The 14,321-nt window shown below is 43.7% G+C and overlaps 1 protein-coding gene across 1 annotated transcript in view; it reads right to left on the reverse strand.

The window, feature by feature from the left end:
* The window catches only part of CUNH20orf194 (chromosome unknown C20orf194 homolog), a 133,412-nt gene that overhangs the window by 67,889 nt on the left and 51,202 nt on the right, over positions 1-14,321 (reverse strand). The window contains exons 13-16 of the mRNA XM_031371926.1: positions 7,854-7,941; positions 6,642-6,718; positions 4,112-4,156; positions 3,326-3,371 (exon numbers count right to left, since the gene is read on the reverse strand). Of these exons, the coding sequence (XP_031227786.1) occupies positions 3,326-3,371; positions 4,112-4,156; positions 6,642-6,718; positions 7,854-7,941 (256 nt within the window). The remainder of the gene's footprint in view (positions 1-3,325; positions 3,372-4,111; positions 4,157-6,641; positions 6,719-7,853; positions 7,942-14,321) is intronic.

Consider the following 14,321-nt stretch of genomic DNA (forward strand, 5'->3'; position numbering starts at 1 on the left):
AAATCCGCCTGCCTCTGCCTCCCAAGTGCTAGGATTAAAGGCGTGCGCCACCACCGCCCGGCTCCAAGGTAACTCTTATAAGAACACTTAATTGGGGCTGGCTTACAGGTTCAGAGGTTCAGTCCATTATCATCAAGGTGGGAGCATGGCAGTGTCTAGGCAGGCATGGTGCAGGAGGAGCTGAGAGTTCTACATCTTGTTGAAGGCAAATAGAAGACTGGCTTCTGGAAAGCTAGGATGAGGGTTTCAAAGCCCACACTCACAGTGACACACCTACTCCAACAAGGCCAAGCCCACTCCAACAAGTCCACACATTCTAATAGTACCACTCCCTGGGTTGAGCATATACAAACCATCACACATGGCAAAATAAATAAGATGAAAGGTTTTTAGTGGGTTAGAAACAAAATTAGATCAAATGGTCATGTCAGAAGTTTTTTTAGTGCATCACCTCATCTCAAGTGGAGTATCTAAGACAAAAGTTGGTACCAGGAACTAAAGTTATTGGTGTGACAGACCTCATCATGTACTGTTTCTCCTTCTTCTTCCTTCCTTCCTTTCTTCCTTTTTCTTCCTTCCTTTTGTTTTTTAAGAACGTGGAAGCTTTTGGGACTGAGGACTAGAAAAGCTGTTGAAGACTGTGTGTAAGCAGAACTTAATGAACCATTGTAGTAGGAGCTTGGGAGACAGCAGTGCTGATAGCCATTTGGACTGACAAGGTTTAACTTAATGGGTTTTGGGTGTGTAGGGGGAACAGTACTAGCAACTGGGCTAGAGCTTGCTCCTGCGATACTTGGCAGAGAGTATGGCCATCCCTGTCTTCCTAAGATGCTGCTTGAGGATACATTTAAAAGCAATGGGATAATTTCTTTGGCAGAAGACAATCTAAGACAAATACTGATTCTGTTGCACGATTATTAATCATTCTTATGCTGGTGTACAATGAAGAAGAACAAGTGGAGCAGAAAGAAATACAAAATGTCAAGTTTATAGAGAGATAAAGGACATTGGAGGCTTGTACAAGAAGAAAGGCTGCAACTGTTAAGGGTACTAATGGCATTAAAGAGGGTCCAAATCTGCCCTGGAATAAAGAGAGTGTCCTTAGAGCAAGATCCTACTTGTGAAAGGAAAAGTACTTTTCTGTTCCTCGACAGGACAAGAAACAAAAGCTGTGGCAAACGTGATCAAGGGGGTGAGGGTTCATCCTAAGCTGGGAGCAGAATTTAGCAAAGTCATCCCCATGGTTCTGCTTTAGAGCCACAAAGGATACACTCCTCTGTGGCTAAGGAGAGCCACTGATGCCAAGAGTGTGTGGCAGGGGAGTCCCTGCATGGCGGCCCCAGAGGTCATTGTGTTAAATGACATAAGTGAATCCTGAGTTTCATTAGAGACCACAAAATGTAAGAAGTGGCAGAGCCATGTGATGTCTGCTAAGCAGAGCTGCAGACAGAAAATGGAAACAACCCAAGAGCCTGATGTATCTTGCAGGCAGAAAAGCTGGAATGGCTTAGTCCATTGACACTGGACATAGAGTTATGAACTTTGGAGTTTACTCTGATGAACTTTGGTCTTGCTTTGGTCCAGTATTTCTTCACTATGCCCTGACTCCTCCCTTTGGGAATAGTAATGTATATTCTGTGCCATTTTATGTTGGAAGTATGTAATTTGCTTTTTAATTTTATACAGGTTACAATTATGAGATTTCCTTGAGACTCAAAAGAGACTGGACCTCTTTTTTTTTTTCAAGACAGGGTTTCTCTGTGTAGCCCTGGCTGTTGTGGAACTCACTTTGTAGACCAGGCTGGCCTTGAACTCACAGAAATCTGCCTGCCTCTGCCTCCCAAGTGTTGGGATTAAAGGTGTGCACCACCACTATGAAGCTAATTTAGACTTTTTCAAAGGGGCCACATACAGTGTAAAATGTTCATTACTCACAACCTTACAAACTGTTCTTGCAGTGCTCGGAGTTCTGAGGTGTTTTTCTACTAGGGATGAAGAACCTTTTTATTATTATTTGTACCAAGTCATCCACAGCTACTCCACTCAGTTGCCCATGACCAAAGCCTTCTGGAATTAAGAAAGTGGGCATGCATACTACAACCAGAATCTTGGTTGTAACCAACCATTTTCTCATGTTCTATTTGTCAACACTCTTTACACCAGGGTTGCCCTGGAGTAAATGGAGTCCTTGGCTTGTGGCTGAAATTAGCTTACAAATTCTGATTTCCCCGGACCATGACCATGGGCCATGACACTTTACCCCAGCAGCTTATCCATCCATCCATCCATCCATCCATCCATCCATCCATCCATCCATCCAAGCCGGGCGGTGGTGGCGCACACCTTTAATCCCAGTACTTGGGAGGCAGAGGCAGGTGGATCTCTGAGTTCGAGGCCAGCCTGGTCTACAGAGTGAGTTCCAGGACAGCCAAGGCTACACAGAGAAACCCTGTCTCGAAAAACCAAAAAAAAAAACCAACCATCCATCCATCCACCCACCCACTTGAGGCAGGGTTTCACTATGTAGTGGAACTATGTAGACCAGACTAGCCTCAAACTCACAGAGATCTACCTGCGTCTGCTTCCCAAGTGCTGAGATTAAAGGCATGCCATGCCTGGCTCAGTTTACTTTAAAATCATTCCATGGTCCCAGCAGAAACTATGAAAAACTCTGCTCTGACTACCTAAGATTTCACAAGATACACAGGCATCTGTGGATTGCAGTTTGTTTAATGACCCTTGGTTCCTGTTAAGGCAACAAGAGCAGACTTTTTTTTTTTTGAGACAGGGTTTCTCTGTGTAGCCCTGGCTGTCCTGGAACTTACTCTGTAGACCAGGCTGGCCTCGAACTCAGAAATCCACCTGCCTCTGCCTCCCAAGTGCTGGGATTAAAGGCGTGCACCACCACTGCCCGGCAGAGCAGATCTTATAATAAAAAGGAGCACTTGAGGGGCTGGAGAGATGGCTCAGCAGTTAGGACATGTGTGGCTCTTTCAGAAGGCCTGAGTTTGGCTCCAGCACCAACACTGGGCAGCTCACTACTACCTGTAACTCCAGCTTCAGATACTCAACACCCTTTTCTGGTCTCCACCAGCACCAGCACACATGTGGCATATACATACAAATAAAAATAAAACTTAAAAAAAGAACAATGGAACCATTGGAAATTTGGTTTGTTGTGCTCAGTCACAATTTTTCACAAGGCTGTCATAACCTTAGCTGCCTGCAGAACTTTCCAGCTGTCTCCTACAACAAATCTTTTGCAGATGTCCCTCTATAGCCATTCTCAGGCAGCTGACTTGTAATAGTTCTGCTAACTGCTTACCGTTTTCACAAAGGATAAGCTATCTTCATTATTCAGAGGCACAATTCTAGAAGAAAGAGACAGGAGAGAAAGGCATTAAAGGATTATGGTTTCTCCTTGTTTTAAAACAGGATCTTATATAATCCAGGTTGGCCTCAAACTCACGATGCAGTTGAGTGGAGGCAGGAACACAGAAGTTTAAAGGCATCCTGGGCTATATGAGACCCTTGTCTCAACAAAAAACAAATAACAAGCACTGGGTTACATGTGTATAGAGTTAGCACTGGAAAATGTAATGTTAGTGCCTGACCCCAGTCTCCCAACTTCCCATGGGATAAAAATTGGGTACAGGGACTCTGCCAAACCTAGGTCCAAGTGTGGAATGGTACCTCTCCCCAAGCAGAATGTGCTGACACCAATAATGGTAGCAGCTATAAGGGGTCTGTCTCTGTCTCTCCCACACACTTACACACTCACTCTCTCTCTCTCTCTATCTCTCTCTCTCTCTGTCTCTGTCTCTCTGTCTCTCTGTCTCTCTGTCTCTCTCTCTCTCTCTCTCTTTCTCTCTCTCTCTCTCTCTCTCTCCCAGGAAGGCTGTAAACTTTCTAGGCATCAGAGGATGACCATGAACTTCTGTTCTTCTTGCCACTTCCTGAGCCATCTCAGTGACACTCAGATCTCAAATTCTGGGTCCTCCTGCCTCTGCCTCCTGAGTGTTGAGATTCCAGGCATGCACCACAACTGGACAGCCTCTCTTCCTTGTGTTCTCACACTTTCTCATGAAAGGAGTCACATAATTGCACCTACCTTCCCTGGTTATTCACAGCATGTATATGGAAAGTCACCTTGGAGCTGTAGAATAGAAAGGGAACAAACCAGCAGTCAAGTCTCTTGTTCAGGAGTGGCTAGAATCTTCTGAAATACTTGCTTTCCTCTGTATCTTCCCCAGACTGTCAACACCACTCAACCAAGTGAATGCCACCCCCTTTGTTGTTGTTGTTTCTGTTTTTGAGACAGGGTCTTACTCTGCAGCTCTGATTGTCATACAACTCACTATGTAGGCCAGGCTGACCTCAATTCATAGAGATCCACCTCCCTCAGCCTCCTGAATGCTGGGATCAAAGACATCCCCTTCTACAGCTAGAGTGTCATCCTTCCTTAGCTATTTAGATGCCTTTCTCAGGGTCCCAGGACATCACCAGATGTGAAGCCAGGACATTATTCCATCCACGGTCCTGTATCTGTGCTGCTTTTCAAGACTGCTTCAACTCTTGGCTGTGAGCAGGCACATTACCCAATGCAGCCTGACTGGGAATGGCCATCTCCTGGCCCAGAGCCTCCTGCTCCTCAGTGTCTACAGACTACCCTGATCCTCCTCGTCTTCAGTACCTCTGGGTCAACCTCCCAGCCCTTCTCTGTACCCAAGCAGAAGGTGCTTCTGCTATTCAAAGTCAACTGCTATGGATCCACAGCAGGATCAAGCTTCAGAGCTGAAGAAGAACTTTTCTGCTTTCCCTCTGTGAGACAAGGGCCTTTCTGAGACAGTCTCACTATGTAGCCTTGTCTGGCCTAGAATTTGCTCTGTAGATCAGGCTGGTCTCAAATTTGTAGAGATGCTCCTGCCTCTGCTTCTGCCTCTGCCTTCTGAGTGTTAAATTGCAGAACATGTGCAATTTTGCTCAGCCCTGGCATATTCTTTCTGAAAAAGTTTTTTTTTTTAAACATTTAGAGAGAGAGAGAGAGAGAGAGAGAGAGAGAGAGAGAGAGAGAGAGAGAGAGAGAGAGAGAATGGCAATGAGCACAATGAGCACACCACTGTGCACATGTGGAGGTCAGACAGAGGACAACCTGCATGTGAGTTCTAGGAATTGAATTCAGGTCATCAGAGTTGACAGTGGGTGCCGTTACTTGGTAAACCACCTTGCCAGCCCAAGGAAGTCTTTAAATTGTATGTGCTTATATAAGCTTAATTTCATGTCTCGGCAGGAATGAGTCAGTAACATGAGCTTCTTGTGTCTATTAATTGCTCCGTCTTCCTTCCCCTTCTAGAAGATAATGCTTATTATATTAGGGACCTCAGTGAGGCGGTCGTGGTGGAGGAAGCAGTTATGATTTCAGTCTGAACACTAACTAGCCTGGGAGGCTTTCTCCTCCTGCCTTCCTCCAGCTGGGATGGTTCATTCAGACCCAAGAACCTTTACAGTGGCAAGGGCAAGAGCTGGGATAACAGGAGGCCCAGAACAGCTGGACCAGCCAGGGTGGTAATAGAGATGGACTCACTACCACAGTGACTAAGATCTACCTGCCCAATCACTCTACAGAGTGCGTGCTCAGAAACACACGTGGAAGGCTCCCTATTGTGCTTAAATCAGCACAGCTGGGAAGTGAAAGCACATTCTCAATTAACAGGGCTTCCTCCAGTTCTCCCTTTTCAAAACGGGGAGCTTTGGGGAAGGAGGCCTATAACAAGATGGAAGTCTTGCATCACTGAGTTCTGGCTCTTCCTACCACCCATGGATCTGCAGACAACCACAGACTCCCTCCTGTCATGTCAGCCAACTAACCTCTCTATCAAATGCTCCTTTCTCACTACTCAGAATCACAGATGGAAAACAACGTGGGGCATGCAGTAACAGGCAGTATGGCAGAACATGTCTAGATTTTTTTTTTTTTAAAGATAAGGCGTGCTTATCTTTAAAAGTCCTAGAGCTCACCACGTGGATCAGGCTAGCCTCTAACTCATGCAGAGTTCCAACTGTCTGTCTCTGGAGTGCTGGGATTAGAGGTATGTGCCACCAAGCCTGGCTCGAAGTATTCTTAAATAAACTTCAGTGTTGGTCTTTCATGACTTTTGTATAAAACTACACAAATGGTCTTCTTGTGGAATGGATTGAGCTCATGAAAATGTAGCTAAGGACAAAGCCAGCACAGAGCTGTAACAGGACATACTGGGGATGTGACTGGAGGACTTCAAGACACTAGGCTCCCTGCGGCCAGGAAGCTGAAGTAAGCTCTCTTTTACTAGTGGTCTCCTGCCCCCTTGCAACTCTGCCTTTCCGGTTTCCCTGCTTCTCCTCCTTAGCTTTGGCACCAGGCCAGTCAGGCTCCCACTGTTCCAGTATGAATCTGCCTCACACTCTAGTTTCAAAACAGACATGCATTTTCCTGATGTAGTTTCTCCATAATGATCACAAGTGGTTCTCTTTCATATATCCTATTATTTGACTTGAACATTTCTCAAAATGAGAGAGAGGTGGAATCTAAGTTATAAGGGACAAGGGGATCTTAATTTTTTTTAAAAATTAAATTCTCATAAAAAATACCAGCTATTGCTTACCGTAGATCTCCTTTGAATGGAACCAACTCAGTGAACACTAACCCAGACTCCAGAGTGTGTTCTGCTACCTCCTTGGCCTGTAAAAGCAGCAACAAAACAAACAATTACCTTTCAAGCAGCAAAAGTATGCATATCTCTGATAGGAAAGGCCCTTCTAAAAGTTGGCCAGTGCCCTTCCCTTCTATGTGACTACTTTGTATACCTCAAAAGATTAAAGTGAAAGCATCAGGTTAGGGGAACAGGCAGGTGCCTGCTGGATTCACAGGAAATGTACTTAGGCAGGGCACACAGCATCTCATCTGCTGGAGAGATGTAAGCAGCTGGTTAGGCAGCTGGAGTGAGTGCTGTGTGAGCACTAGAAATGTGCCTCCTCCTCCCTTCTCCCTGGCTCTGGGGAGGGACCAATGCCCTCAGTTTCTGCTAGACATTGAGAATATTCAAATAACTCAACCTACAGAAGATCAGTTAGGGGGAAAAAAGGATGTGAGAACTAAAGTTGAAGGACATCTAAGGGCTTTGCAGAGCTTTCTACTATGTAGCAGCTAAAGGAGCTGAGAAAACCCACATCATTACAAGGAATCGAGCTCAGTAAGGAGGGGAGGCCACGGAGCTGGTGACTACAGCTACAGTCTCTCTGATATCTACGTCATACACAACCTTTCCACTGTCAACTGGCTTCCTTCAGGAAAAGTCCTACTGGCTTTGGAAGGCATCAAGCCGTCTCTTCTCATCTTACTGGGTCAGATTTAGGAATCCAACTCAGCAGGGCAGGTTAACCGCAAAACAGCAAGGAAGAAAACGGTCAGAGAGCAAGTATACACACGCTTGCCTAGGAAAGGTAAGTCAGATTTTCCAACCTGCACTGAGTTTTAAACACGGAATCACTGGAAACCAACTATGTAGCTCAAAATAAGCTTTAATAGCTCATTAAAATTCAATGGGATAATCTGTTTTTCTTTAATTTCTAAAGTGTCTTGTCTAAATTATTAATAAAACAATGACTGTCCTTTAACACAGTCAGGTGTTTATAAAGGCTCATAAAATAACAGCAGCATGGCCACAGGCAGCAGCAGTTCAAGTGCTACAGGCTTGGCTACCAAGGGCCTAAGTCACACAGAAGTGAGTACTGCACGGCATCCAAAGAACAAAATGGTTAGGTTGATTTACATTAAAATGATGACTACCAAGACAGAAATATGGTACTTAAATTACCTTTGCCAGACTGCAAGTTTTAGCATAACATGCAATGCCAGCCAAAACAGCCTCAATAACAGCAGCATATATCTGGGATAAGAGCCTACTTTAAAAACAAAAAATAATGGTTAATATAGTAGCACATAGTCTTGTAAAAAGCTGTATGCCTGGGGCAGAGGAGATGGCTCAGTGGTTAAGAGCACTGGCTGCTCTTCCAAGAGGACCAGGGTTCAATTCCCAGCACCCTCACAGCAGCTCACAACTGTAACTCCAGTTCCAGGGGACAAGATGTCTTTTTCTGGCCTCCAAAGGCACTGAACACATATGGTACACACATACAAGCAGACAAAACACTCATTTACATAAAGTAAAAAATACTATTTAGGAAAAGTTCTATGCCCATAAATGATGGTCTATAATGATGTTTAAAAAGATGGAGTCTTGCCGGGTAGTGGTGGCACACGCCTTTAATCCCAGGACTTGGGAGGCAGAGGCAGGTGGATTTCTGAGGCCAGCCTGGTCTACAGAGTGAGTTCCAGGACAGCCAGGGCTACACAGAGAAACCCCGTCTCGAAAAACAAAAAACAAAAAAACAAAACAAAACAAAAGAAGGTGTCTTATATGTAAGGCAGGCTAGTCTCAAACTACCTTCTTGCCTCCCAAACTGCTGGTATTATAGACATAAAGCACCACGTCTATCTCCCAATAAATAGACATTTAAATATGGCAAGAAAAGTGCCAAAGTGGAACTAATTGAAAAATAGAACTCTAAACTCATTTTCAAAAGAAACTGTCAACTTTAACTCAGAGCTCCTTAAATTGTGGATGATGGGACCCTGGTCCTCTAAAGATCGGCCAGTGCTCTCAACCACTGAACTATCTCTCCAGACTCAGTTTTTGTTGTCATTTTATCAGGGCCTTATTATAGGTCCCTGATTGGCACAGAACTCACAATATAGACCAGGCTAGCCTCAAACATGTGAGAGCTTTCTGACCCCATGTCCTAAGTGCTAAGCATTGAGCACAGGTGTGCTACAATGCCCAGCTCTGGGTTATTAATTTGTTATTAAATGTGTTATATAACCTGTACATCTATTTCTGTTCATATATACTCAGAGTTTTGCATTTTTCTTGGGAAAAAAAAAAGGATTGTTAGGCTAGAGAGATGGCTCAGTAGTTAGGAACACTTGTTGCTTTTGCAGAGGATCTGGGTTTGATTCCTAGCACCTTTACAGTGGCTCACACCCATCTTTAACTACAGTTCCAGGGGAGCTGAGGGTCTTTACTGACCTCCACAAGTATACATGAGGTACAAATATATGCAGGCATCAGGCAAAACATTCATATGTGTGTATATATATATATATATAATATATATATATATATATATATATATATATATATATATAAAACATTAAATTAAAAAAGGCTGGTTGACGGTTGACTGGAAAAATTTTAAGAAGCCCTACTTTAACTCACTAAAAAAAAATGAGGGAACTTCCAACTTTTAAAAAGTCATGTGTTGGGCTGGTGAGATGGCTCAGCGGGTAAGAGCACTGACTGCTCTTCCGAAGGTCCTGAGTTCGGATCCTAGCAACCACATGGTGGCTCACAACCACCCGTAATGAGATCTGACACCCTCTTCTGTTCAGACGCTACAATGAATTACGCTCGCAATGTACTCATACACATAAAATAAATAAAAATAAATGTTAAAAAAAAAAAGTCATGTGTTTAATTTTTTTTTTTTTAGACAGTGCTTTCCCTCACCATGTAGCTTGGGTGGTCAGGAACTCACTATATAGAACAGGTTGGCCTTGAATGCACAGAGATCCACCAGTTTCTGCTTTAAGTGCCGGGATTACAAGCATGGTTAACTATGCTCAATAAATCTTTTCAAGAACAACAGTGACAGCGATAGGCTGGGCCGGTGACTCAGGAGTTAAAGCATACACTGAGCTTATAGAGGGCCTCAGTTTGATGTCCACACTCATGTCAGATGGCTCACAACCATAACTAGCTCCAGAGAACATGACATGTCTGGCCTTTTTGAGTACGGGTACTCACGTGCACATAAATACCCATAAACACACACAAATACACCTAATTAAAAATAATAAGAAATAAGTCTTTAAAAACGGAGCAAAATAAAACCATGAAACTAGTTAGCTCATCTGTAAAAGGTCAACTTTCCCTATTTGTGAGCAAACAATAAAATCAGGGGACTTCCTGGACCCCTGTGAGCAGGACTGACTGACTAGACACCAGGAAGCCTGTGAAATAATAGACAGAGGAGAGGGCCTTCCACAAATGTCACCACACTCTTCTCATGTCCTCTCCTCAGTAGACATGCTAAAGGTTTGCTGCTACTATGAACTCAGGGTAGGAGTCTCAGGTGGTCAGCAAAAGAAAGGTTGAATTCAATTAAAAGAAGCAGGGGCAGGCTGCTGTCCAAGCACCTTGCCTGATTAAGGATGCCCAGGCTCTCTTGAGTTACGACAATTACAGAGAAAGGGGCTTATTCACCAGTCACTGAAAGTAAGGCTTTACGAAGAACACACGGATCGAAATCTCTAAGACGCTTCCAATGGGTAGAAGGTGTTAAGAGCTTGACATCTGGGCTAACCCAGCAAGCAATATCTCTGAAAGTAGAATATGTTGTCTAAGGTCACAGAAACTCACAGCAGACTTGAACTTCACTCTCAGCTTGGTGCCTCTTCTCCGTGTCACACCACACAATCATCCCCTTCAATTCCTTCCTACCTCTGTCGCATACCTCCATCTAATAGGTCATAGATTAGAGTGAAACTAAAAAGCAACAAAGAATTTCAAATAACAAAATGACAAGCCAGGCATGGTGGTGCACGCCATTAATCCCAGCACTAGGGAGGCAGAGATAGGCAGATCTCTGTGAGTGTGAGGACAGCCTGGTCTACAGAGTGAGACCATATAGGATATGCTGAAGAGAGAGGCAGGAGGACCAGGAGTTGAGACCAGCATGGACAACACATTTCATCCTAGAGAGATTGCTGAGTGGTTAGTAACAATTGTAGACCTGCTTGCACTGGATTCCCAGCACTCACAACCACCAAGGCATCCAACATGCTCTTCTCCTTTCCTTGAGTACTAAACTGGTGTACACACACACACATACACACACACTCACACGCGCGCGCGCACACAATTAAAAATGAGAAAAAGAGGCAAGTTCCTGATTGTAGGGCAAGTCACAGCAGAGAGTATAGTGATGGAAAGAGGCCTGTTAGGGACACTAATCATGAGTTTGTTTACTTTTGGGTGAGACTAGAAAGATTTCCCCACACCATGACACTTAAGTGAATGATTTATGTTTTTTGTTGTTATTGTTTTAACTGTTTTGTTTTTGAGGCAGGGGCTCATGAGACCTATCCCAAACCTGAAGTTGTTATGTAGCCAAGAATGATCTTGAACTCTGGCTCCTGACAACCTCCTTAATGCAAATATGGAGATATGTATGTGTGCCACCACCCTGGATAGGGTTAAGTTTTATAAAGCCTAAATTTCAAGATATACAAAGACACCCCGCTCACTGTCTTGGTTCAAATATCACTCAATCCAACACTGGCTCGGTAACCCCTCCCCTCTGCATTAACTCAATTCATGTAACACCTAATGTAATACTGGCTAGTCCTACTTTACTTGGCCTGCCCTATACAAAACTTTTGACAATAGCTCAGCACATACACCAATACCTGGTTACTAAGCCACTTAATGGCCTGTTGTGTTACTGTCACAGGTCCCTACTACCACTGTGATTTGGAATATCTGACATGGACTTAAGTACACTTTAATATTAATCCCTGATGTAAGGCAATGGATTTGGTGTAGGCAAATTTCAAATGGTCCAGAATGAGGGTCCTAAGCAGTGGCTAAGCAGAGAGGGCATAGAAATGGAAAAAAAAAAAAAAGTCAATTTGCTATTAATGTGAAAGAAACGTATTAAAAAAGCAAAACCTAATAAACACATTGTGGTTAAAGCAACATATAATCTAAAAACACAATCTTTTATCTCCCAAAATTGAATTATGTGTGTAGGTTCCACAGAGGCCAGAAGAAGGCATCAGAGCTCCTACACCTAGAGCCACAGGTGCTTGTGATGAAATGGCTAATGTGGTGCCGTCTTGTCCACACTAGTTTATGTCTGCCATCTCCTCAACAGCCACATTTGCCTCAGCAATACTTTTGGGACTGCCTGTGTCCCTGACCATGGTCCACTGTATTAACCAGAGTAACTGACATTTGTGCAGACTAAAACATAAACTAAAATAACTAACAGGAAGTGTGTAAGTCAGAGATAACTGTCATGTAGCATCTGGAAAATACTGTTAGCTCTGCAGAAAGATGTTGCTCTGATTCCCCTCAAACACTGATGTAATTGTGGGGTTTGTCTTTAAAAACTATACCCTGCTGAGCGACAGACACAAGAGACTCTGAGGCATGAGCAGTCCTTGGTCATCAGCTAATAAAAGAACTCATATCCTTTTTATTGGTTTAATTATCATGGTTGTCAACAATTACCTCTAGTGGATCACTTCAGTGGGCTGGGTATTTAACTCTCGTCCTCCATAAAAGCAATGTGCTCTCTTAACCACTGAGCTATCTTTCCAGTCTCCCAAAATACAGCCTATTTTAGGTACACAGGAGGATATACTGTATATAAGATATTAGAGATAATGCCAGAGAGAATTATGATCTATTTTCCTTTCTTTATTTTCATATTTTCTGTCTGGTTATATAATTTGTATTATATCTTCCCAGACACAGACTCACTCTGTAGATCAGGCTAGCCTGGAACTTGTGGCAATTTACCTATTTCAACCCACTTCAGTGCTGAGATTCCAGGTGTGAGCTGCCACACCTGACTTTCCTGCTCCCCAATAAAAGTCAGATTAAGCTAGGCATGGTGGCTCACACCTGTAATTCTAACACCAAGGAGGAACATGCAGAAGAGATCTCAGCAAGTCCCACAGTAGTCTGAGCTATACAACAGGACCCTTGTAATGATTACTATTATCAACTTGACAGATCTAGAATCACTTAGTAAGAGATTATCTAGATTAGGTTAGCTGTGTTGACTCGGCTAAATGTGAACGTTAGCTCCTATACACACAGTCATCTTTCCTTGCTTCCTGACTCTGGCTGAAATGAGACAGGCTACTTCATGTTCTTCCTGCCATCAATTCTCTGCCATAACAGACTATATATCTGAACTGATCAGGTTTATTTATTATTATTATTACTGTATGTATAGACATGGTATATGTGTTATGGGGCAAGGAGCATGCATGTGCCATAGCACATGTATAGAGGACAACTTCTTTCCTATCACCTTACTGAAGCAGGGTCTTTCTGGCTGTTCCTGCTGCTCTGTGGACTCTATGCTAATTGGCCCATGGCTTCCAGGCAATTCCCCTGTCTCTGCCTTCTGTCCTGACACAGGAATACTGGAATTACAAATGTAAGCCATGCTATCCAGGTTTTTAAGGGTTCTGGAAATAGAATTCAGGTCACCCCACTTGCTCAGAAAGTTTTTGTTGTTGTTGTTGTTGTTTGTTTTTTACCAGTTGCTAGCCCTTTTATTTTAAAAGATCCTTATTTATTCATTTCTGTATGGGAGGGTATGCAGCCTGCAACCATGTCGTGTGGCAATTTCCTCCCAGATGAAACAGTCTATCTTGAAGAGAATGCTCATTAAAACTCAGGAAATTCTATCTTTTAATTTTTTTTTTTCAGGACAGGGTTTCTCTGTGTAGCCCTGGCTGTCCTAAAAATTCCGTATATAGACCAGGCTGGTTTCAAACTTAGAGATTCCCTGAATCTGCCTCCAAAGTCTTGGTAAGACTCAGGAAATGCTAAGCAAAGTTAAGACTCAGAAACTAAACAACTTGCTAAGTCTCAGAAGTCCCTGAAACTGAACAACTTCACAAGGCCCCTCCCTCTCTCTCTCCAGGGCTATGAGAGCAGTAAAGGCTGCTGAGGAGGCTCTCCAGTCTGCTGAGCTGCTCGCAAGCTGTGTAGACAGCTTCATCACCCAAGCTGAAGTGGGCGGCTGTGGGCGGCCATGGTTGCAGCTGTGGCTGTCTTTGAGGACATCCACACTTCTGTAAGTAATCCCACTAAACTCACTGGTTTACCAAGCTCAACTTTTTGGTAAAGTGAGACATTTGCTTATGCCTCCCCAGAAAGTGTCACACACAGTACCGTGTGCATGTGGAGGTCAGAGAACAACTCTGTGGAGTCAGTTCTTGCTTGCCTTCCCTCCAGGTTGCCAGGATCAGCAATGAGCACTCTCACCTGCTGAGCCATCTTGCTGCTCCCTCCTTTGTAATTTTTTCAGCTGGGTATTTTACCATGGTGACAAGGGAAGTAACTAATATAACCCTGTCTCAAGGGGAAAGAGCAGACTGTCACGTGCAGTAAGCAGTGTCGTGTGCAGCCTCGTCACAG

The sequence above is a fragment of the Mastomys coucha genome, unplaced genomic scaffold (assembly GCF_008632895.1).
Source record: "Mastomys coucha isolate ucsf_1 unplaced genomic scaffold, UCSF_Mcou_1 pScaffold15, whole genome shotgun sequence".
Classification (NCBI taxonomy): domain Eukaryota; kingdom Metazoa; phylum Chordata; class Mammalia; order Rodentia; family Muridae; genus Mastomys; species Mastomys coucha.